The sequence below is a fragment of the Onychostruthus taczanowskii genome, unplaced genomic scaffold (genome assembly GCF_017590055.1).
Source record: "Onychostruthus taczanowskii isolate IOZ18803 unplaced genomic scaffold, ASM1759005v1 scaffold8, whole genome shotgun sequence".
NCBI lineage: Eukaryota > Metazoa > Chordata > Aves > Passeriformes > Passeridae > Onychostruthus > Onychostruthus taczanowskii.
In genome coordinates, this window is record NW_024505892.1 from 8,035,927 (window position 1) to 8,060,211 (window position 24,285).

The window sequence follows — 24,285 nt, forward strand, 5'->3', positions numbered from 1 at the left end:
GTTGACTAGAAAAGGATGATGTAACTCTGATGCAGAATGAGGATTTACATGATTTCTGGGGGATTTTCTGTGTTGAAAAGTGAAAGGAAGATTAGATGAGGAAAAGCATAGATTGGGAAAGCATACTCTATGTCTGCTGCTAAAAGTATTTAAGAGGAAATATTAAAATGAACCAGTGAGATACAATTTGCAAGGTGAACGGGTAAAGCAATAAATTAGGTTTAATAAATGCTATGTTCAGGCAGAAAATATTGTAGGAGTTCAGGCTAGAGATTACACCTAACAATAACACTCAGTGAAGACTCCAAGTTGGTCAAATATGTCACGGACCATTAAGTTAGGGCAGATGTGCATGCAGCCATTTTTGCCAAAACCAATCAGGTGCTAGATGCAAGGTTTTACAACTGTCTTTGTTCAATTTAATGCAGCAAGCATCTGCTGTTCCACTTTTCAGGCCTATTGGGGTCCCCCTAAATGCCAGGCAATCTCTGCCATCATGCTATCCTGCACCTGCTTTCCCATTATCTACCACCACCTGTAATGTAGCTGTCTGCACAACAGCTCTTGGCTCTTCCAGTTCTCTTCCAGCTTAGGGACTGCTTCTCCATCTTTCAACAACCTAGTTTAAAGCCATCCTTATGAGGGTGGCAAGCCACTTGGCAAAGATATTATTGGCCTGCTTTGTTAGGTGAATCCTTTCTCCACCCAACAGATGTCACTCCTCAAAAATCCTGGAGGAACATGGAAGTTCCTCTGAAATATTACATTAGCATTAACAGCATTTGTTTGTCTATGCTGATCTTTAGTCCAGATCCCTCACAACAGGTTGCTATCCAGAGGGTAGCAAATGAAGAGCTGCTGCTCTTGGTTGTTGTATCGTGTTTTTTGTTTTATTAGTAGTTTTATGGTTTGATTTGTAATTTGGTAGTTTTCTTTATGCTGTTTTCCTTTTATCTCCACCTTTTCCCAGTTATTTCATCAGCTAGTTTCTAGTTTCTATTTCTCCAAACTTTAGCAGTTTACTGAAACTTGGAATTTTATTGGTTCATACATTGTGATCCCAGCCTGGGTTTTTACTCCCATTTCTCCTGATTTGTTGAAGATTGTACCTTCCCCTGAGACCTGCCCACACATATAAGTCTTTGCCCCTTGATCAGGGTCCCGGGAGAGGAAAAAGGGAAGTTTACCATCAAATAAAGTTACCCTGGGACCCGTGTACTTCCCTGTGTTTTATAATGCGCCGAAACAACTGACAGCTGGGATTCAATGGAGCTCCAGGGGGAATCTGCCATGCTCCCCCTTTGTCACCAGCTAGCTGGGAGAAAGAGAAGCGGCACTTGGTAAGCAATTAATTTTTCAGCTGCCTTCTGCTGTTCTGTTCCCTCCTCCTGAAATGTAAATGAACTGCCTGTGATCAACAGGTCATGAAAACACAGATTTATATTATTTTTTCATGTCAGATGTCATTCAAATTCAGTTTCTATTTATTAACTATATCTGATAGCATCTTCATGTACTTCTTCCTTTTATACCAGTTATTGTAGAGACTCCAGACTACTTGCTTTTCGACCTTTTCATTAAATTACCTTATCCTAGGCACTTCTCTACCTTTCATTTTTCAGCCTCTGTAGTACTGCAGCTGAAAGTTTTCTTTGTTTCTCTGGCAAATCTATTATTACAATCAAGTCACGGTCTGTTATTCTTCTTCGCTTGTCAGAAAACAAGATGCTGCAAAGCAGCAACAGTAATGAAGACTTGTTTTGTACCAGTTATGTCCTCCCTTCTTATCACAACAACCCAAGCTTCCCCTACAGCTTCCATGCCCGCTCATTACAATACCTTCAACTCCCTCCCATGTCCTACACAATATCCCAATGTCTCCTCTAGGCTCCCTGCAACACATCCCGTTCCTGCCTTTTTACTACCTAACTTCCCTCAGTGAGTCATGTCCCAAATACTCACAGCTCATAGCTCCCCCGTATCTCCTGCTTGACTAAGATAAAACATAATAAGTATTGATAATATGTGCCCTGACCTACAGTGTAATGAGCTGGCCAATAATCATGGACAGCCACTCTAGGAAAAACAGAAACACAGAACTGTTTCTTCCTTCATCCATTTGGGAACGAAATGGATCTTTCTTTTCTCCCAAACCACCCACTTTCAGCAAAGTTGTGGGAATATCATACTTCTGAATCTTCTAACACTCTACAGAACTTGCCTGAAATGAGTGGGTGGATTAAGAGAAGGAAAGGTAGGTGAGAGGCTAACAGGCATTGGCAGTGCCGTTGTGTAAGCAAATAAAACCACAGAGCTGACCCTTCTTCCTCTTTCTGCCAGCATCACTCAGCTGTCATAATGTGATTTTTTTTCCCTTTGAAGGGACAACTGTACTGCTGAGAGGTTAATCAGCAACTTTCTTTAATAAAGGCAAGGCCAAAGAAAATTGATAAAGTGCTGGCTTTAGCCCAAACCTAAGCAGTGATGAAAAGCAATTTCTGCCAGGCACCAGGTCAGTGACCTCCGTGAAACTTGTGCAGTATTTGGGCAGGCAGAAAAATCACAACTTGTTACTTCATCTTTCTAGTCCTCAATCGAATGCTTCCCTCCAACATCACATCTGTGACTTGTAGGGACAATTCATGGGAACTGCTACCACCTCTAGCTGAGGTACTTTTCACTTCTCACTTCCTCTCATCCTGGAGATATTATATTCAGGCAAGTCGTGTGACCAAAGAATACATCCACAGGCATAATTTTAATGTCAGGCTAGTGGGTGCTGGTTACAGACAATTTTAAGTCCATAAAAATGTACTGCATTTTCATTTGTTCAGAGCACTATTAAATGTTATCTTAATTTAAACATTGCATTGGACTTACCTCTCAATTTTACAAACAGAAGTGGTTTTTCCTGAAGTTTTCTCACTGAAGATTTCTGCAAAAAACTTAATGAATTGATTTGGAGTAGTTTCAGATCCAAATTGCTTTTTAAATTCATATTTATAAAAAGACGCAATTCCAAAAAATATTTTCTTCCAGTATTTGATCTATAACTCTCTAGAATCAAATTTTTATGGAAGTACTGTACTTGACAATGGAAATGAGCTAGGAAGACATGAGCACTTATGCATTTAGTCTCCTAATGATAGCTGATATTCAAATGAAATGTGAATAAAAACTGCCAGCAGCCTCATCCTAAAGCTTCTATTGGATTCCACAGAACTTGGACTTCTGCATCACACCCAACCTTTGGCCTCTATGGAACTATGCAAATCAAATAAAAATTCTATGTGAATGGCAAACACAGGTCAAAATGGATGAAAATAGTGGTAAAATGAGGAGCCAAATACAGGAAGTGGCCTCATTTTTCACTCTTCTTTCAACCAGCTTCTAACCTCCAGCAGGCATACTGTTTCCTCCAACCATCCTATTTTATTTATTTGCTTTTGCCATCTATGGAGAGAAAATAAGCATTTTTTGTCTCAAACATTGTGAGTGTTACAATGGAAAAGGTGTGATCTAAAGATGTAGAGGTGGGGCAAAACTGTTCTGACCCAACTTCCTGCTTCACTTTGACACTTGTGCTCAGTGTCCCTGTCCCCACTCGCTTGCTGTGGGAGGGCTCCAAGGGCTGGCTGTGCACACATCAACAAAACAGGGCAAAAGATCTGGTTTGTTTAAGAGCCTTGCACAGGCTATCTATAAAAGAAAGCAGGTCAGGCCCTCTCACACTCTTTTCCCTCTCTTTCACTTGCTTTCACATGATCCCAGCTCCAGGCCCTCCAACGCAGCAGGACCAATGCAGGATCTGAGGACTGGTGATATTCTTTGTACTCTTTCTCCCTTTCAATTCTTTATTTCTCTCCCCTCTTGCTTTGCCTGGGCAAAACATGGCCAGGCATACTCTACCTCCCATATTGAACTTTGTTGTGGGTGTAGGGAGCTCATGGAAGTGTGTTGTGGCTTCCCGGCCACCACCTTTGAGTTTGTTTTGCAAGTTGAGAATGTAATGAAGTGTATGGTATAAAATTAAGGACTTGCTAGCCACCACGTTTGTGGAAATGCATTGCAGGAATTCAAGGGCTTGTTAGCCAACAACTCGAGGCTCAACAGCAGGCTGGTTGCCAAAGTTAAAAACACAAAGAGGTCAGCCTGATGAGAATTTACAATTAACATCACCCCTCTACTGATGAGTTGTGACACCATCCCCACTGTATTTACAAATGGAAGTAGGAATCTTTACACGCACACATACCACCTGCTCCCTCAGATCTGGTTTACATGGATAAGCCAATCAGCAAAAGCACCAGGTGGCATTTAGCTTGGCTTCTCCCACCAAACACCCTGACAGGACTCGGCTTCCAAGAGACACCAAGTCTTTATTTAAGCAGGAAAAGACCGTCTCCCCTTCCTTCCCTGACACAAACGGCCTCTCCCTTTTTATCTTTTTCTCCACTGGCTCCAGCCACTCTTATAATCCTGTGTACATACCTTCACATCCTTTTATCTTTCTTTGCTAGTTAGTTTTTAAGGTCTATTTGGTAACTTCAGGTAAAATCAAAATTTCTATTCTTTATATAATTTATCACCCTTGAGGCCATCGCCAACACGAGACTGTACAGGCAGAGCTGTACAGAGCCATTAGTGCCAGCGGTCAGAGCGCCCGGGCCTCTGTATAGCAGAGCACATTCGGAGCAAGACTGTTCTCCGCTGCTAAATGACTGCTAATTAGCGCTTTGCCGCCTTAAGCTACACCCGGTTATTTCGACGGACGCCAAAGTCCGCTGGCTGCAGCCCCCCGCGGGATTTGGCGAGCGCTGGGGCAGCCACCTCTCGTTGAGACACCGAGCGAGAGCTGCCCTCGAACCGAGCCCCTCCGCTGCGGGCCCGGCGCCCCGCCGTGAGGGGCAGCCCCGCCTCACGCCGCCACCTCGGAGCGCACGCTGCAGCGGCTGAGGGGTGGGGCCGTGCGGCCGCCCCATGCCCGCCGCGGAGCGTGCCGGGAGCTGTAGTTCCACGGCCGCACGGCGCCGTTCCCTCGCTGCTTCCCCGAGGGGCGCGGAGGCTCCGCCAGACCCGCTCCGGCCCCGCGGCTTCTTGGCGGGCAGCGCTGCTCGCCCCGGCCGGGCATGCGGCCGCTGCTGCAGCGGCTTCTTCCCGCGCTGTGCTCGGCGGCGGCCCGAGGCCTGCTCGCCCGGCGGGCCGTGCCCATGGCGCTGCGGCCGGCGGAGGGAGCGGCGCGGGCCGGGGGCGATGCCCGGAGCGCGGCCGGCGCGGCCCCGGAGCACGGTGAGAGGCGGCGGGGCAACAGCCCGGGCGCGGAGGGCAGGCGCTGGAGAGACCCCTCGCCCTGGACTGTGGGCGGGCGCTGGGGCGTAGGGGAAAACTTTTCAACTTAATTATTAAGTTATTAATTAGTAAATTGGGCTCATGTTGATAGGGCTCTAGCGCTTCCCTGCCTGCCCCGCTCAGTCCCTAAGTTTGCCGACAGTGTATGTATCCGACCTGACTGAACACTAAATTTACCTTTCTTTTCCCTAAGTTTACTACTACTCCTTTTCTTTTTAGTTCCCTAACTGTGTATATGACCTGGCTGAATACTAACCCCACCATTTTTTTCCACAAGAAACTATTATTATTATTATTATTATTATTATTATATTGTTATTAGTTCCTTAGCTATGGTAACTGTAGTGCCAGCACTGGAGGTTCAAAATGCATCGACATTAAGACCTTCTACTTTTACAGCAGCTCTCAGTTAAACTGTCTCTACAGGACTCGTTTATTATTAAAAATATGAATAGAAAGCAGCAGGTGAAAGCTCAGCAAGAGTCAAGGAGCCCCAAACCCTCTTGCCATCAGGCAGATGGGGGGGAATGGAAGAAGGTCCCTGCTCAGAGGGGTGGAGGAATCCGCTCCTGACATCCCTTGTCTCCCCAGGTGCCCTTATAGAATAGGTAGGAGGCCCTGGATCTTGAGGGTCAGTCAGACAACAGTGGAGAAGGTTTATCGGGAGGCTCTTCCAGACTAATGAAGTCACCCAGGTGGATCACAAATACACGTATTAAGAAAAAAAGAAGGGTAGTTGTAGTGGGTGACTTGCTTCTGAGGGAAACTGAGGGCCCTGTATGCTGGTTGGACCCATTCCGCAGGAAAGTCTGATGACTTCCTGTGGCCCAGATAAAGGACTCCCTGAGCTAATCCTGCCCACTGGTAAAGGATATTACCAATGGACTCCCTGAGCTAATCCTGCCCACTGGTTACTACCCGCTGCTGGCTGTCCAGGTTGACAGTGACAAGGTTGATGAGAAAAGTACCAGGGTGATCAAACAGGACTTCAAGACACTTGACCACTTAGATGCTCACAAGTGTATGGACCTGGATGGGATCCATCCTAGGGTGATGAGGAGCTGGCAGAAGAGCTCATTACACCACAGTCCATTATCCATCTATCATCAGTCATGGTTAACTGGGGAGGTCCCAGGCAACTGGAGGCTGGCCAGTGTGATGCCCAACTACAAGAAATGCTGGAAGGAGGATCTAGGGAACTACAGGTCTGGCAGCCTGACCACAGTGCCCAGCAAGGTGACAGAGCAGATCATCTTCAGTGTGATCATACAGCACAGGCAGGACAACCAAGGAATCAGAGCCAGCTAGCACAGGTTTAGGAAAGGCAGATACTTCCTGACCAACCTCATCTCCTTTTATGACCAGGTGACCCACCTGGTGGATGAGAATAAGGCTGTGGATGTTGTCTACCTGGACTTCAGCAAGGTCTTCAACACCATCTCCTGCAGCACACTCCTGGCAAAGCTGTCAGCCCATGGCTTGGGCAGGTGCACTCTTCTCGGGGTTAAGAACTGGCTGGACAGCCAGGCCTAGAGGTGGTGAATGGTGCCACGTCCAGCTGGCAGCTGGTCACTGGTAGTGTCCCCAGATCAGTGTTTGGTCCAGTCCTGTACAATATCTTTATTGATAGCCTGGATGAGGGTATTGGGTCTTCCAATAGCAAATTCACAGACAAAATCAAGTTGGGTTTGGAGTGTTGATCTACTGGAGGGTAGGAAGGCTCTGTAGAAGGACCTGGACAGGCTGGATTGATGGGCTGATTTCAGTGACAGGAGGTTCAGCAAGACCAAGTCTGGGTCCTGCACTTTGGCCACAACAATCCCCTGCAGCACTACAGGCTGGGGACAGAGTGGCTGGAAAGTGGCCCAGTGGAAAAGGACTGGGGGTACTGGTTTTGACAGTCAATGAAACATAAGCCAGTGGTTTGCCAAGAAGGTGGCCAAGAAGGCAAATGGCATCCTGGCCTGGATTGGTGATAGTGTGGCCAGCAGGACCAGGGCAGTGATTGTCCCAATGTTTTTGTCACTGACGAGGCTATGCCTCGACTCCTGTGTCCAGTTCAGGGCCCCTCAGTTCAAGAAGGACATTGAGTTGCTGGAGCGTGTCCAGAGAAGGGCAGTGGTGTTGGTGAAGGGTCTGGAGCACAAGTCTGGTGAGGAGCAGCTGATGAGGGAGCACAAGTCTGATGAGGGAGCTGGGGGTGTTTAGCCTGGAGTAAGAGCCTCAGGGGGATCTTATCTTTCTCTACAATTACCTGGAAGGCGACTGTAGCCTCCCCATGTGGGGACTGGCCTCTTCTCCCAGGCAACCAGCAACAGGACAAGAGGACACTGACTTAAGCTGCACACAGGGACATGTGGACATTTGGAAGAAATTCTTGTGTTGGACAGTCGGAAGAAATTTTTCATGGAAAAAGTGGTTAGATGTTGGAACGGGCTGTCCAGAGAGATGTTGGATTCATGTCTCTGATTCTGTTTAAGGAAAGACTGGATGTGGCACTTAGTGCCATGGCCTTGTTGACAGTGTGGTGTTCAGTCATAAGTTGGACTCAATGACCTCAGGGGTCTTTTCCAACCTAATTGATTCTGTGATAAACCTATTAAACAGATTAACATAAATGTAGTGAACAGGGAACAGTGTGTGAAGATCAAGTCTCACTATCATCTGTGATACATATATGTCAAATAATAGAAGATTGTTCTATCTGAAACAATCTGAATATGTAGAGAAGGCAGCTGGGATCAGAGCACAATCAAATATGTTTTATTGCTCCTTGTTTTTGTGGTCTGTCCTTTATAAGGTAGCTGTATCATGTTTTGGTTTTTTTTGTCCTGCTGGTGAAGATCAACAGTCATTTAAATACAAAGAAAGGAATAATGGATACACCTACTCATGTATGAAATTCAGGCAAATATAATTAAGCATGCAATTAAGAAATAAGAGCTTATCCTAGAACAGCTCAATGGTCAAGGAGTTCCTACAGAAGCTGGTTTTGTACTCTAGGTTTCAGATTATCAACGTTATGTCAAGAAGTTTGAAAAATCTTGTTTTCAAGTTGTATTAGCGACTAGAATGAAACTCTTGAAGTTTGTTGCTGATTTCTTTAATTAGTATTTTCAAAAAAGTGAGGGAGTTGTTTTTTTTGTTTTTTTTTTTTGTAGAAGCACACCTTGTAGAATTTAGACACAGTGCCGGCTCAGTTCACTTTACTGCAGGTGCATTCTTAATTACTTTATCTGTGCCTTGACTATTGTGAACAGGCAGCATTTTGCCAAGTTGCGCAAGTATGTTGCTTTTTGATCAAACAGAACAAAGTAAACCTGTAATTGCAATGTACACCCCTCAGATTTATGTGAGTCCTTGTTCTGTAGCTGATGCTACCTTAACAAACCTTTTGCTCTCAGCTGATGATTCTGCACTGCTGAATTTTGAGGTTTTCTGCCCCAGCCTGACCTACTTGTTTGTCAGTTTCATGGACGTCTGTGTTGTCCTTCCCTTTGAGATCTCTTTGGATCCAGGGTTGTTTTCTGTATGCTCATGGATACCAGAAAAAATCTGGTTTGTGTGATCTTTAATCTAAATGTTAAGTAATAATTTTATTATTGCTTTTGCATCCGTTTGTTATGCATAGTTCTTTAGTCTCTGCAGAGGGAACAAGTAACAAGTTTAAATACTTTGTTTCCTTTGAATAGCCTAGGAGGATAAAGTTAGGTGTCAGACTATAACCACAGAGTGATTTATGCTTCCCACTTTAGCCTGGAGTGAATTAGCATTTAATCAGGTTGTTCTTTTATTTATCTTCCCTAGCATAAAGTGATATGTGTAAGAAACATTCCACAGGGTGATAATCACCCACACTGGGTCTGTAATATCGATTTTCTACATGTGTAGCCTTGCATGCCTTAAGAACATAGTGTACACTTTTGCTGCTGAATTTTCCTCTTAGGCCAGATTTGGGCCATCCGCACTGGTCATGAGAGGAGCTTTGAAAGTGTGTTGTCTGTAGTAATGAGCTGTCCTGGGATAAACTGCAATTCTAACACACAGCTCCTTCCACTACAGTAATCCCATCGTGGAGCTGTCCCAAAAGAGTATTGCTGGGTGCCTGATTATATGCCCATTGTTTGCGGCTAGAGAAGATTTTTATTTTTATTTTTTTTTAAGGTATAACTTAATATGCCAATATTAGAGTTTACTGATGCAGAAGCATGAAGTAGACATAAGGAAATGACTCATGCTCAGGTGATACTCTTGGGGAAAAAGACTTTTTCAAAAACTTGTTAGTGGACATTCTGTCCTGTCTAACTCAAAATGTTCTGTGATTGTGATATTACTCTGAGGTAGAGCTTCATGTATATCTTTGTGCATGCAAGATGTGTTTTCATTTACATTGACTTCTTTCTTTAGCTTAAATACTAAAAGTCAGTTTTTAGAAAGAGGAATTCAGATCATTGCTGTCTAAAACATGCTATACTGAGTGGGAGATGCAGGAATAGTGATCATCTCATTCCTGAATAATAGAGTCAGCTGAGAACCCTTTGTTATATGTGGAATGATAGGATTCCCTTCTTGCTTCTTCATGCCTCATTTTCAGTGTGTTTACAGGGGAATTAATTTGCCAATGTTTGTCTGCACTGAATTTCATATGCCATTACTGTTATCTAAAATGAACATTATGTGATGTCTGAAGGGTATTATTTTTTATGCTCAATTATAAGTTGGGGGGCTTTTTTGCAGTAATTTCATTTACTTGGAACCAAACAAGACCCTGGGCTATTAAAATATAGAAAGCAGAACTCTATTTTTTGCTATTCCACATAAAATGTTACAGTATTTCTACTGATCTGTTGATAAAGAAGAAGAACAGGATCCTTACAGGGTTGTATGTCAATATTTATTCACTGATAATTAATGAAATGTTTATTTGGTGTGTTGCTTATGTATAATGTCTCTTAACTGTATATATAAAAAACTAAGACCCAGTGTGTTATTTTAAATATATTACAGATGGGCTGGAAAATATACAGGAAAAGAAAATCCTTAAAGAGAATAAGGAAAAAACACAACAGAGTGAAGAGCCATGTGCTGCGGATTCAGTAGATTCTCTAATGGCAGAAATGCCATTTGTGGACATAGATATTGAAGATGAATGTGCTAGTAAGTACATTAAACAGAAGAAATGTGAAAGCATAGACACATCATGTACTTGGTTCTTGGTCCTGCCTGTTGGCAAGGACACATGGGCCAGGCACATGGAACAGTCTCCCTGCACACAGTTGCAGTCCAGAGCCTCTCTTATTACTATTCAGTCCTGCAGTACTTGAGCATATTAAGAGTTCACCCTTTTGTTATCCTGTGGAGCAGTGAGTCACAGAATAAAGACATTTCGTATGTCAATTCACATTACTGTATGTGAGCTTCTCAGGTGATGGGTTTTGTGAGCTGTCCTTCAATATGTGTATTCCCAGCATGAGGCTGGAAGTACACTTCTGATTGGACAGTGGATGTCTGCAGCATGGTCAGCTTGGGGGTGTGTATCAGGCCATGTGGTGGGAAAGGGTCTGTAAAGGCTCAAGGAAGTGAGCTGAGAGAAACACAGTTAAGTGTAAAGGAAGAACTGAGGGCGCACACATTTCTTTTATTATATCAGTTGTCTCTGGCAAAGGAGGAGGTAGAGAGCAGATCTGGCTGGGATGTTATTTTCTTCTGGGCTGGGTTTGGTTCATGTGCTATTGGTTGGTTAGTCTTAGTCTAGTACAACTTTTAGCTTTAATAATCCTGTGTATTACTGCTTTTTATATTTCAAAATGCAGAATGCATGGGATTTTTGGAGTTTAATATTGGCCTTTCTGCTCTACAGTCATGTCTATGTTCAAGTATGGACAATTTGCAGGCCTGTTGTCCTGCTGCATACATTGGCTAAGGGAGGCTCAGTGATTTGGAAGCCATGTGTCTGTCTGTCTTAGCAGCTTAAAAACCTGGCTCAGAGGTGTCGGCTGTTAGTTCAGGTGTGGTACATCACTTGTATGGCTGCATTAATTCCAGTCAGAGTTGGATCCCAGTCAAACAGCTCAGAGCATGGGCAGAGCAGGTGAGTAGGAAGAGATGCTCCAGTCAGTTGACTCAAGTCCAGCTCCTGTTGGTATGATATTAAGAATGTGTTTGTTTAAATGTCTGTGCTGAAAGTGACTTTTTTTTTCTCTTCAGTGCATGCAACTTCTGAACTAAGTGTTAAGAAGAAAAGAAAGCGGACTACTGGAAGGGAAATGGAAGAAGGCATTGAGAGAAAGAAGAAAAAGAACAAACAGTATCAGCCAAATTATTTCATTTCTCTTCCAATTACTAATCCAAAGGTGATAGTCTTTATTATACTAATTTGGTATAACCAGAAATATTTCAATAGCTGCATGTGTTTCTAACAACAGCGTTTGATATTGTGCAAAACAATTTTTTCTCAGGTAGTTTTAAAGACATACTACCAGTCTATTCAATGAGTAATGCTATGTTATGTAATGTTTTTTGTGAATAAAATTGCTTTTCTAAAAAAGACTGTAGGAAAAATACTTACATTTTTATTCAGTTTGTCAGTCTTACGGATTTTACTTGAGCTGGCTGAAATTTCCCCTCTGCAGTGTTCAGTATTGCCTGTTTTGTTGTTCACATAGAATAAGGAAGAGAGACATTCATATTTAATTTAATGTGAAAAATTCTAGCAATATTTTTAGATTTCTTTATAGATAAAATTTATATTTGGATCTCTTACTGTTTTAACTTGGCAGTTTATAGTTTAGCATTTTCCAGTAAAATGATTAATCTTACATAACATTCAAACAACTGTTGTTTTAGTGAGATGTTGTTCACATGAATTCAGGAAATGCAAAGAGCTCTTTAAGACATTGTCTTTAAGACAATGTATTTCCTTGCAGTTACATGAGTTGTCTCATTTAGGCAGTAAATGAATATGATTTCTTACATGCTGTAGGTTGTCTCTGGTACATCTTTGATATCTTCTGTGTCTGAAACAAGGAAAGTAGGTGTGTTATGTTTAAAAAGTTGAAGCCAGCAGTTTAACACCATTTGCAAATTTAGTTCATTGGATTTCTTAATATCAGAAACTATCTCAGATGAATTTTAACTCATCTTACATCTGTATTATCAGTTCTCTGAAAAAGTAAAAGAAGATTAAGAAAAAATGAAATGAGAATAAAATAAGTTTGAAAATGACACTGCAGTCTTTGATTCTTCAAAGCATAATATGTGAAGAAGAGATTGTAAAGGCTGGTTTTATAAGATCCAGGATAGCCTGTTCAAATGTTGTAGGATATCTTTTGTGACATCTTCTTTTAAAATATCTTTTCTTCCAGATCTGTTTAACAAATTCCGTGATTTAACAAGTGCAAGAATAATTTAGGAGTTATATAATCTGGTAATTGAGAATTCCTCCTGATGATTGTTACTATGCCCAAGGGTTAGTTGGGAAGGTCTTAAGTGTGCTTGGTTTTTTAGATGTCATTATTTAGTCATGTCATTTACAGAGGTACAGAAACAACTTTAAATTTAAGCTCAGAGATTTGAGAACTCCAGGACTTTGCTAGAAAGTTTTGTTTATACTTGCCTTAGAAGTAGAGTTGTTCTGAAAGTAGAGAATACGCATTGGAATTTTTATAGGCAATATTAGCCAAAATTTAGACACCTAGTTTCTTGATAGCCAGAGTGAATCTGGTAATTGCTGGTAGTATTTCAGTTGGTAATGAGAGACCTTTATTTTTTGAAGAGCTTATTTTATTCTAGTGAAGAATTTGAAGCATAAGTGTTGTTTATTTGAATTTTATGTAGTAATTTAAGCTTTACACAGAGGAAATTTTGTAATAAAGGATATTCTGAAACACTTGATCATCTGTTCCTCTTGGAAAGTGAACAGTTTGCTTGTTTTCATTTAAATTGCTTTGAATCTTTAGAACTGGAAAGTGTTGTTCCATTAATTTTGAATTTATATTGAACTTTGCATTATTACTTGTGTAAAAATAGTTAAATAGATTATGATCATTGTATCCTTTCTATTTGTTTGGGTGGGTTTTTTTTAAAGTTATGACTTATGTGATGTGTTATCACTTGGTACAAGGTTAGTCTTTCAGGGTTCTCCAGTCTTGACTATAATTACTCTTGATCTGTTAAATCTTTAAAGCTTTACATTTTCTTTGCTTGTGATAAACAAAACAGTGTTATTCTATTACTCCTCAGAATAATGTACTTCAAGTAATGGGAGAGGAAATCTTGAAATCAGTAGTTGAGGCTTTTTTTTAACTTTTTTTTCAAAAAAAGAATCAGAGAGAGGAATTGTTAAGTGTGACATGTCCTCAAAAAGGTTTTGGTTTAAGTTAGGACATCTCAAGTGAAAACAAATAGCTTGATAACAGTTGAAATGTAAAACAATACTTTGTAAGGTGATGCAAGTAACAGGCTAAATAGCAGTTTAAAGTTTTTATTTATGCAGGGGGTCAAAGCTTGTTATATAGCATTGGAAGAGTCCTAGTTTGCTTCATTAGAGTAGTACACTCAAATGTAATTGCACCTTAGATTTATTGGAGACAACAGAACAAATCTGAAATTGTGATATGCATTGTGATGGCACAGCTGTTCTCTTACAACTTTGATTGCTTCAGGAAAAACATCTGAAAAATTTGGAAATTTAGAAAAACTTACTTGGAAACTTTTTTTTTTCTTTCCAAATAATGTTGATTGTGTAAAGCATTGTCATTTAGCCAGAGAGAGAGGATGTGCTCAGCCTTCTTTTTATTTTACCTGTATCCAAAGGGCAGGATTTTTCATACTTTCTTGATGGATTCAGCAGTAATTTTTCTCTGCAAATGATAACTGGCTGTCTTTGGACTTACCCTTGTTCCAAAGCCATATTATTTGTTAGGTTTTTAGCTTGGTTTCCTAATAGAGTTTATACAGCTATGAGCCTGTCCACTGGGGTTTTTTGGGTTTTCAACCTGTTGTCCAATTTTGGACGGAAAAATTGACATCTCAGAGGTATTAATTTCCTACAGTTTTTGTGTCATTGGTGCTTGCATAAAAGAGTGAGCCTTGAAAGAACATGCTTTTGTGGAAGTACTACTGAAGGAAGCTATAGGGGTATGGGGATGTGGGGTATTGGCTGCTAAAATAAATGCTGAGTAATATTGATCTCTTTCAGAGCTAGGATGCTTTTTACTGCTGTGAAAACACAGTTCCACATCTATCTTCTGTTCTCTGAAGGGCTTGTACACTTACATTTATATTTTTTCCTTTGCTAGCTCACAGGTGCAAGTTAAATGTAGAAGCAATAGTTGAAAATTGAATAAAATTGTAATTAGTATGACATTTAATTTTTGAGTTTTGTTTCTTTTTTGTTGTTGTTGTTGTTGTTTTAGCTTATAAACTTAAATAATTATTCAGTCAATACATTGTAATTAGCAGGGATCACCTTTACCAGCTCTTTGCTTAAATATGGATTAAATTCCTCCTGTATCTGAGACAATGAAACTGTTATTTATCCAGGATAAGATCAGTTCTGACATAGGAAGGAAGACGGTCTTATTGCAACATGATTTATGATAAAATGATGGTGGAATTTTCTTCATGTGTCGTACACTACTTAAGACACTTGTGGTTTTGTAAATGCCGTATCCCCTTTTCTGGCAAGTGGCTTTTACCTTCCGTCCTTCTCCCTACCCTTGCTTGCATCAGTTCCTTTGAGTTATAATTTAGTTATATTTATATGACACTACTGAATATCTATGGCTTATTGGGTAAGATTTTTTCTTGGCAAAACTCATCTTAAGAAATTCAGTCAAAAATACTGACCACTCCCATTAGATTGTGGTTTTTTTCCCCAAGAAATTTATATGCTCCTTATGATTAACAGAGCTACCAAAATATATCAGTGCTTTTTTTATACCTAAGAGCTACTTGTGCTCATCTATTAAAAGTCTGTACAGTACATTTGTGAAGTGTTCACGACTCAATTTCAAATAAATAAACAACAAAAAAGTGAGATTGGAGTTTTCAACATGCTTCTTTTAGATTTTGTACACCAAAGATGATTTGTCTGTAATGTCTTTCTTCACTGTGCTTTAAGAAATAATTCATTTTGTCAGATGGTCAGGTTTATTTGACTTAATCTAATTTTCACTGATATACTCAAGAATTCTTGCAGGCTTTTGGTTTTTGTTTTTTGTTTTTTAAATTGCTACGATACAACAAGCATAATGTCAAGCACAGTAAACATTTTGGATACAATTTATAGGGCATGTATAACCATATAAATAATTTTAAATTAAAAAATGTAATTCCAGTGTTTTTAAAGAGAAGGACTGATGAAGTTAGAACTCTATACTTGCTGCAAGGAAATTTGTGTAAATACATTCGAAGGGAGTATATACATTATATCTGTCTATTGGACAGTATAATCAGAATTGCAAATTAGGTATCTCTACAAATTATTTACTGAATATTCTGGGTTTGTATGTGCCCAGCCCTGCAAAGATCAGGTTTTCTTTAGTCACCTACCTGCACATAGGAAGATAGATGTTTGGCAGAGTGGATAGAGCTATTCCTTGAAGAAGCTTTTTGTTGGTATTACTAGCAGTGTAGAACTGGGTGATTTTTAACCTGCTTCAGGAGTTTATAATACTTGTGGAAGGAAACTCCTATTCAGATGTGATGGGGAGTGTCCAGTGATTTATTAATCACTCTATTTGTACCCAGTTTGGGTTCACTCAGGTCAATTAGCACAGCTTTGTCAGAGGATAAAACTTTCTTCTGCTAGAATGGTTTTTACATAAACATTTGTTTTAGTTTGTGTGCTTTCTTGTTCACTTGCATGATGGGATACAGTAATTGTTGTAGTGGCTAACTGTTGTTTCTGTGTCTTTCTTCCCAGATTACTGGCAGTATTCAGGCTCTCCAAGATGCAATAATACAAAAGGATCAAAGGCTTTCCAAAGCAATGGTTCGCTCCGGCTCATTGCATGTCACCATGTTAGTGATGCATTTATCCAGTGAAGAAGAAATTAGCATGTAGGTATTTAGTGTAAATTAAGTATATACTAGTATTTTTGCTTAGTTTAGTATATACTAGTATTATGTGTTCATAAAGAGACTAGCAGGGTTAACTGACATTTTTTTGTGCCATACACAGCCCTAACTTACTAGGGTTATAGAATATTTAAGTCATGTTGCTTTTAAAATGCTAGTCTTAGTATTAGCCATTTTCATAACTTATAAGCTCTGAACAAAATATGTGTTTTTCCATTGCATTTTTCCTACTGTGTGCTAAAGTTGCACACACAGATTTCATGTTTGCAGAAGTAATTCTTTAAAAATAATGTTTTGATATAGGGGAGACAGGGGAATTAAAAATCTATTGAAGTCCAGATTGCTTATAAGAAAGTGAGAATCCAAGGTAGAATGTAGGAGCCATTTGGGAGTGAAGGACATGCTTCTAATAAGTAGAAGTATTTTAGCTGAAAACCTTTGACACACCTAAAAATAATGAATGATCAGTATATCTAAATCAGATGCCTTGTTTTTACACACTTGTTTCCTTTGAATGCTATATCCTTGAGATCTCTATAGTCCTTGTCTGTCTTCTACTGTGAAGATGCAATTTGTCAGCATCAACAGTTTGATCGAAGGAGAGAGAAACAGCCACGAACAGAGAATAAAAAGGCAAGCAAAGGATACTAGATCTGGTAGATTCCCTCCCCTCTCCATGTGCCTGGTTAATGAGTAAACTGTGATAGCACCTGAAAATTGGTGAGAACAACCACCAGCTGTTTATGTGAGATTTTTTTTTTAAAGGGTTTGAAGCAAACTTTAAAAAAAGGAGCATGGGATTGTACCTCAAAGCACATGTGCCTCTTCATGAGTATTTTTTAAGAGTCTAAAACTGTATACCAAAACAAATATTCTCAAATTCAGGATATTCTGCTACTCTGTGAGCCCCTTCTCAGCTTTCACTTGTCTGAATGCCACCAAAGCACTGACTTACAGAGTTCTTCTCTGCCTCTCCCAGCAGAACTCTACAGTCCAGGCACTCAGAACTGTCCTCTAGTCAGCAGCAGCTTCCTCAGAGATTCACCCCTTTCCTGGCCAGATGCCTTCTATAGGTTTCTAGCTCAGCTGTCCTCAGGTATTCTAGATTGCATGTTCTTTTAAATGAGATTTAAAAAACACAAAATGATAACTGATATTTTTTGTTTAATTTTTTTGGAGATTTGAAAGAGTAAAATGCTGAATTTGCCTTTTTATTGCTTCACCGATTTTTGATACCAGGTTAATGGAAAGAAACCAAGATCCAGGCTGGCAAAAGAACCTGTGTGTAATATAGGGGAAGAGTAATCTCTCAAACAAAGTGCAGCTAGTCAGCTGGGCATCTGAGAGTTCACAGATCCTTAGGTTTGGATCCATTGAGTTACTTAGATATCTACAGTTTTTCAACTGTGTTTGCACAATAGTGCCTCTGTCTACACAGAAATGAAATGTGTTGAATGCTATTTGAAGTCAAATGCGTGATAAGAATGTGCTAAACATAACATTCAATTCAGCACAAAGCCCTTTGTATGGTATTTTAGTACATACAGCTTTCACCCTGAAAATGGAAGATCTGTATTCTAGGCCGCCCTTTCTAAGGGAATCCAGACCTGCAATTCCCATGTGAGTTTCCTAACTGATTGACTGGTCTAGCCTTCATGAATACACTATACATCTCTTTTTATAGGACTGTATGAAATCAAGAATGTGAGATTCTGAAACTAGAAAGAAAGCAATCAAGAGTCATGACAGCACTCCCTTCAAGCCAAGAAGTTCTACTCTATGCTAACTGTATGCATAGTCATGGGATCAGGTGCTAGAAATCAGGATGTCTGCCTCCACAGTAAATGCCTAATTATGAGATTATAGTGTCAAGTTTTTCTTGCTAGTTTTCTGTCAAAGACTCTGTGAATCTCACCTTCGCATTACAAATAACAGAATGATGGAACTGAGTTTGGCTTTTTTTGCGAGATTGCTTTTTCTAACAAGTGATCAAAATTAAAACTCAGACATTTCTAAAAAGAAACTTGGTGAATTTTAAGTGCCACAATATTTACATTACAACAATATAGGAAGAAAACATGCACTGCTTCTATAATTCCAGCTTGTGTTCACTTAGAATATGCTGTTTAATTTTTTTTTATTTCCTTTTTGATTTTAGATCAAAGTGCTTGTAAACTTTTTGTGTATCTCTTGATTAGTTGCACTGAGTGTAATTACTAGTTGGCATTGTAAATACTATTTGGTATGGAAGACCAAGAAAATACCACTGTTGTGTTTTTAGCTATTGACTTCAGTGGAAATGTTTGTCCTTGTGCATTATTCTTAAAAAGCAATTGTTAGATGTTATGAAGTGGTTGATAGAATACAAAAGGTAAGATATCTAGAGTGAGACAACAGCTATTTTTCTACATATTTTAGTGTTTGAGAGATTGTAAATAAAAGAAAAAGTAGATCTTTGATGCCAGAGTGCTAAACTGAAAGCACACTGCAGTATGTGGATTGACCTTTCAAGGAACTCATCAGGTAGGCCTGGGCTGGTCAGCGAGTTCTGCAGCAGACCCTACAGTACGGAAAGACAAATCTCTGTTCAGCTGAGGAACAGAGCTTTCCATGGACTTTCTGTGGGTTAGTCCTCACACGTAAAAAATCCACAGACGGGTTTTAGATACGTTAATGAATCAATACTTAAAAGCCCTCTTCAAGCTTTAACTTAATTTGACTCAGTGTATTTGAAATATCTGTTCTTGTTTTGGACCAATTTTTAGGTTCATGTTAGTAAATAAATCTATGCCAGCTTACATATGAAGTAATCTGACAGGAAGAACCAGTATTAGATGGTATTTTTGAAAGGTCTTGAAGTACAGCACATAGGGAAGACACAGGAACAGGCTTGTCTTACAGTGATAAGAGGGTAGGTAAGTGACAGAGCCTACACTTAGAGTAAAATATCTTTGCCAAGGAACAAGTAATGACATTGGTGTTTAAAACGAGCTAAAGTACTTCTAGTTTATAGATTAAGGCCCTCTAGAAAGACCACAGGAGGGCTCTATCAATGAAGGGTATTTTCTCATGTAATCAACCTTCGTGTGTTTCTTAACTTGGTCTAGGACCCTGTTAATGCACAATTCACATCCAGCTTGTTAAACACAATGGGAATGTGCAGAGACTCTTGGAATTGTACCAGCTGAAATAATTTAGTCTGTAGAAATTGGTGATTGTTTTGTTTGGTGATTGGTGTTTTATCCAGCTAGAACAGAAAAAGTAAAAATACTTCTTTTGAGCATTTTTAACCTATTACTGCCATCTAGCGTTTATGAAGTCTGCATCGATTTGGAGAAAAGATTAAATTCAGGTTAATTGACTAGAATTAAACTGTGAGATGTGAGAAATCTTTTAGAAAACACTAAAATGTTTATGTGTTCTTTTGTTTAGAATTTAAATCACTTTTAATGTGGTTCAAAACAATTATTTCATGTAATTGTACATACACTTGATGTGGCTTATTAAGGCGATTATTAAAAGGTTTGTACCCTGTTATTGCAGCTACTCTGTGCACGCCTCTTAGCTCTTACAGAAAGTAAACATAAATTGAGATAGTACCTCTTTAAATAACAGTTTCCATGAGCTTAATTGTAATTTCCATATAATTTTATCATTATATATGTAATGTCACATCTGTTTATAATTTAATTAACACTGTAGTAACTTTGACTGAAGAAGAATCTTTGTCAAATCTTAGTTCATCTTAGTTACCTTGAGGACTGAGATAAACTCTTTTAAGGAATTACACCAACTGCTAAGTCTCCCTTTATTATTTGTTCGGTTTTACAGCGCAGTGTATGAGCCATTTTACCTTTATAAAATGTCGTAATAATAATAATAACAACAACAACTGTATTGATAGAAAGTAGTGGAAAAGTACTACAGTAGATAATAAATTGCTACTAAAAATATTTGTTACATTTATTGATATAATGACTAATAGCAATATTAACAGCAGAAATATATTTGACATTGGTCTTTTCTTTCCTCTCAACAGAGCAGTTGGTGCTCTTTCAGACAGCAAGGTTTTTTTAGATGATCTCCTGAAAGGAAAAAGACTGGATTTGTCTTTTCAAGGAATTGATCACTTCAGAAATCAAGTTGGATTTGTGAATTTGGCAGAAAATGATCATACAACACTACTTAAGGAAATAGCAGGTACAACTTGTCAATCTAGTTAAGTGTTGTAAAGACTTCTCAACAACCTAAATAAGAGTGAAGCACAAAGACAAGTTGGTGCTAATTTAGTCAATATTAATTTACCTTTAACAACTGTAAATGCTACATAATTAATTTCCTAGCCTACTTTGCATATTTCAAAATGATGTTAAATAAATTACAGACAGACAGTACTGTTCTCTGGTAACTTTTTATTTAGTATATGTAAAAAACATAGTGCAAATTTGTAATTGGGATGTAAAGACTCCATGCTACCTTTGTTTTGGTCCCATTTTTATCTGCCTATGAGTCTATACTTAAACTATGTTGTTTACAGATATTTAATAAAAATTCTCAAAGAACATTACTGTCTGTAATTCAGTGGTGTCCTTTAAAACTATCCCGGCAATTCCAACTATTCCTTGGAAAGATTCTTTAAAAGAGTTTTTCAGTATTGATGAATTATCTTTTGTGTTCTGAGGAATGTAAGGTCACACCATTTTTTAATAGAGCAATAACCCATTTTGCAGAGTAGCAAGGACTGCTGCTGTCACACTATCTCTTTGCAGTCCAGTACCGATGGAAAAATTGAAAAATTCTTCATCAATACAGTGTTTTCTCTAGCAATTCATTAGTTGCATTTCTGACGTGCAGCTGGTTTGACCTTTTACAAAGACCTCAGTTGAATTTATTAAGGAATCACTGTTTTGCTGCTTCAAGATTATGTATGGCTTCTGCTATGTTCTAAGGTGAATTTTGATTTCATGTTGTTATTTTGTGTTGTACATCACTGAAAGAGAAATATTGATAACATAGTCAATAGAAAATAGATGAAGTTAAATTAGCTTCTAAATGCTAGAAAACCATTTACTTTTGTAATTTATATAGAGAAATTGTTTGATAATAACATCTGAATGTGGTCATTGTGTGTCTGCTAATACCAGTGTAGATGTAGGTTTGCCAGAGAGGGAAGTCCAGGAAAAGCAGAGCTAATGTGAATCTTCTGTTTGTTCTGATTTCCTAGTTACTTCCCAAAAATCCATTAAAAGACATTAGTATCATTTAATTATCTACCAGGAATAGTGCCAAACAGTTCTGACAGAGGTTTGAGGAGTATTTTGATAACTCTTTGTCAAAGTCTTTTAGAAATTGTGCGCTTACAGTGACATGTACAATTACAGGACATTTTAAAAATCTTTCTTCTGCTTTGCTGCACCACAGAACCTTTGAAGGACTCTTATGGTTTAGTCCCAGCTGGCAGCTCAGTCCTGCACTGCCACTCACTCACTCACTCTTCCCCGGCCATTTAGGGGAGAGAGTTGGAAGAGTAAAAGTGAGAACTTGTGGGTTGACATAAAGACAGTGTAATGGGGAAAGCGAAAGCCATGCACTCAAGCAGAGCAAAACAAAGAATTCATTCCCCATTTCCCATGGGTAGGCACATATTCAGCCATCTCCAGGAGACCAGGGCTCCATGTATAAGAGTGACTTGGGAAGACAAATGCTATCCTCCTTCGTTCTTAATTCTCCAGCACTATATATGCTGAGGGTGATACATACAGAATGGAATATCTCTGTAGTCATTGAGGTCAGCTGTCCTAGCTGTGTCCCCTCCCAGCTCCTTGTGCACCTCCAGCCTGCTTGCTGGAGAGGTGGGCTGAGAAACAGGAAAGGTCTTGCCTCTGTGCAAGTGCTGCTCAGTAGTAACCAAGACATCCCTGAATGATCAAACCTCTGTTCAGCATAAATCCAAAAAATAACCCTATGCTAGGTACTAAGAAGAAAAGTACCCAGCCAAAACCAGCACAGATACTAAGTGAACTTGGAAAAAGTAATGAAGTGCTTGGTTTTTATTTTGATAACTACATTGTAAATGCTATTGAAGTTGATAAAAGTGAATAAGTGAATCCTGGTTTTTTTACCTACAGGATATGCAGATGTTGATTTTATGGATTAGTGATGCGTGTTATGGTCTGACCATGAGAGGGAGCTTGTATTTCACAAACAGAAAAGTTACTCTTCTGTTTATACATACAAATATCTCATTTGCTTTTGGTCCTTTGTTTTTAAGAAATGTTGATTTTATTAAATTATTATTAAATGTTGATTTTATTATTAAATATTTTAATACAGTTAGGACTGAACTGTAATACAACAGTCAGGCTGACATGCAGTACAACTAACTTAGTAATTTTCTTTAACTTTAGTTGTGTATAAATGACATTTTGTCTAATCTCTTTAAATTGGTTTTTCCTAGTAGTCCACACTAGAGAGTGAGAGAAATGAAAAGTGAATCATACTGCCCATCTTCTCTAGATACATTACAGCTTCACTTAAGCATAAACTTACATGCCCACCATACCAAAGCAATCTGACCCCTTTGTGCAGCCACATGGAGAATTCAGCTGTGGTAAAATTAACATTTTTACCTTTGCCAGCTAATTTTTAACCTATTTAGCTTACCCATGAAGTTTACTGTATAGCTACATAACTGTTGGCAGAAAAGATAGGAGCAGTGGCAGGCATGGGGCTGGAGAGGAACAGTCTATCTGACAAGGATGATAGTTTAAAGCTCATCAAGGATGAGCTTCTTTAAAAATTATGAATCCACACATTTAGCATCCATTTGAGGGTGAATTGCATTGCCCTGCCTTCAAGCAGCCTAGGGAAATAGTTTAATTCAGTTAATTTAGTTCATTTTAGTTACAGATGGCTGAAGGTAGGATAAATGAATTTTGCCTCTTGTCAGTTGTTCTTAGGTCAATTCACATGATGAAAAAATTGGGAAGTCAAAGGTATTGTAATTTTCCATTAGAACAACTGATTTGTACAAAGTGAACAAAAAAGTGGCAGTCCAAATTACTGTTGTTTAGTTAGATGGGACTGGAAGTATTCTCTGAAATGATGAAATGATTCTCTGAAATGATGATATGATTCTCTGAAATCATACTGAAAACGAGGACAGCAAATGCTTTTAGATTTTAATCTACATTATTTTTCATATTGTGCTGCCTTACACTGAAGTACAATAGCTCTGATAAATAGCTCATTGAAATGAAGCAATATGCTTACTGTGGTTTAAAATAAGTACTACCACCCCCTTCTTTTTGTGGTCATAACAAACTTGTAGGAAGTATTAGAATGGCTTGAAGCCAGTCTAAGAAGAAAGTTTTATTAGGAAGTTCTACTTATGTTTCTTTTCCAGTTTAGGACTTTACCTTTACACTGTCACTGTCATGTAATGCTCACCTTATGTACTGACATGTGCAGGAAGTGGGGATTTCTAGGCCTAGCTGCTCCATGGACTGTACTTTATGAACAAGCTCATCTTTCTTATGTATATGTGTGTGGTGATGGAGAGAAACAGAACAACCCATGCATACTCCTGATGAGTGCTTGAAATAACAGTACAGCTTGCTGATACATGGCAGTGGTCTGGGACAGTGACAGCTCACTGTAGAAAAGTCTAACTAATACCAACCAAGGAGCAGTGCAGGAACTACTGGGAAACTGGCTTGATTCTAGCTTATCTTTTGGCCCATCTCTTGAAAAACCCTAAGAACTTCATAATTTTAGCAGGGCTTAACATGATAGTTCTAATGGTAAGTTATCCATGCTCAGCTTTTCTTCATTTCCAAGTGTAAAGTCAAAAAA

General features: G+C 39.1%; 1 protein-coding gene across 5 annotated transcripts in view; it reads left to right on the top strand.

Moving 5' to 3' along the window:
• The first annotated feature begins 5,031 nt into the window (after window positions 1-5,031).
• The window catches only part of AKAP7 (A-kinase anchoring protein 7), an 82,581-nt gene continuing 63,327 nt past the window's right edge, over window positions 5,032-24,285 (top strand). For all 5 annotated transcript variants that reach the window (XM_041423780.1, XM_041423776.1, XM_041423777.1 and 2 more), the window contains exons 1-5: window positions 5,032-5,289; window positions 10,357-10,506; window positions 11,557-11,702; window positions 16,277-16,413; window positions 20,471-20,631. In XM_041423780.1, the coding sequence (XP_041279714.1) occupies window positions 5,130-5,289; window positions 10,357-10,506; window positions 11,557-11,702; window positions 16,277-16,413; window positions 20,471-20,631 (754 nt within the window). In that variant the 5' untranslated portion in view covers window positions 5,032-5,129. The remainder of the gene's footprint in view (window positions 5,290-10,356; window positions 10,507-11,556; window positions 11,703-16,276; window positions 16,414-20,470; window positions 20,632-24,285) is intronic.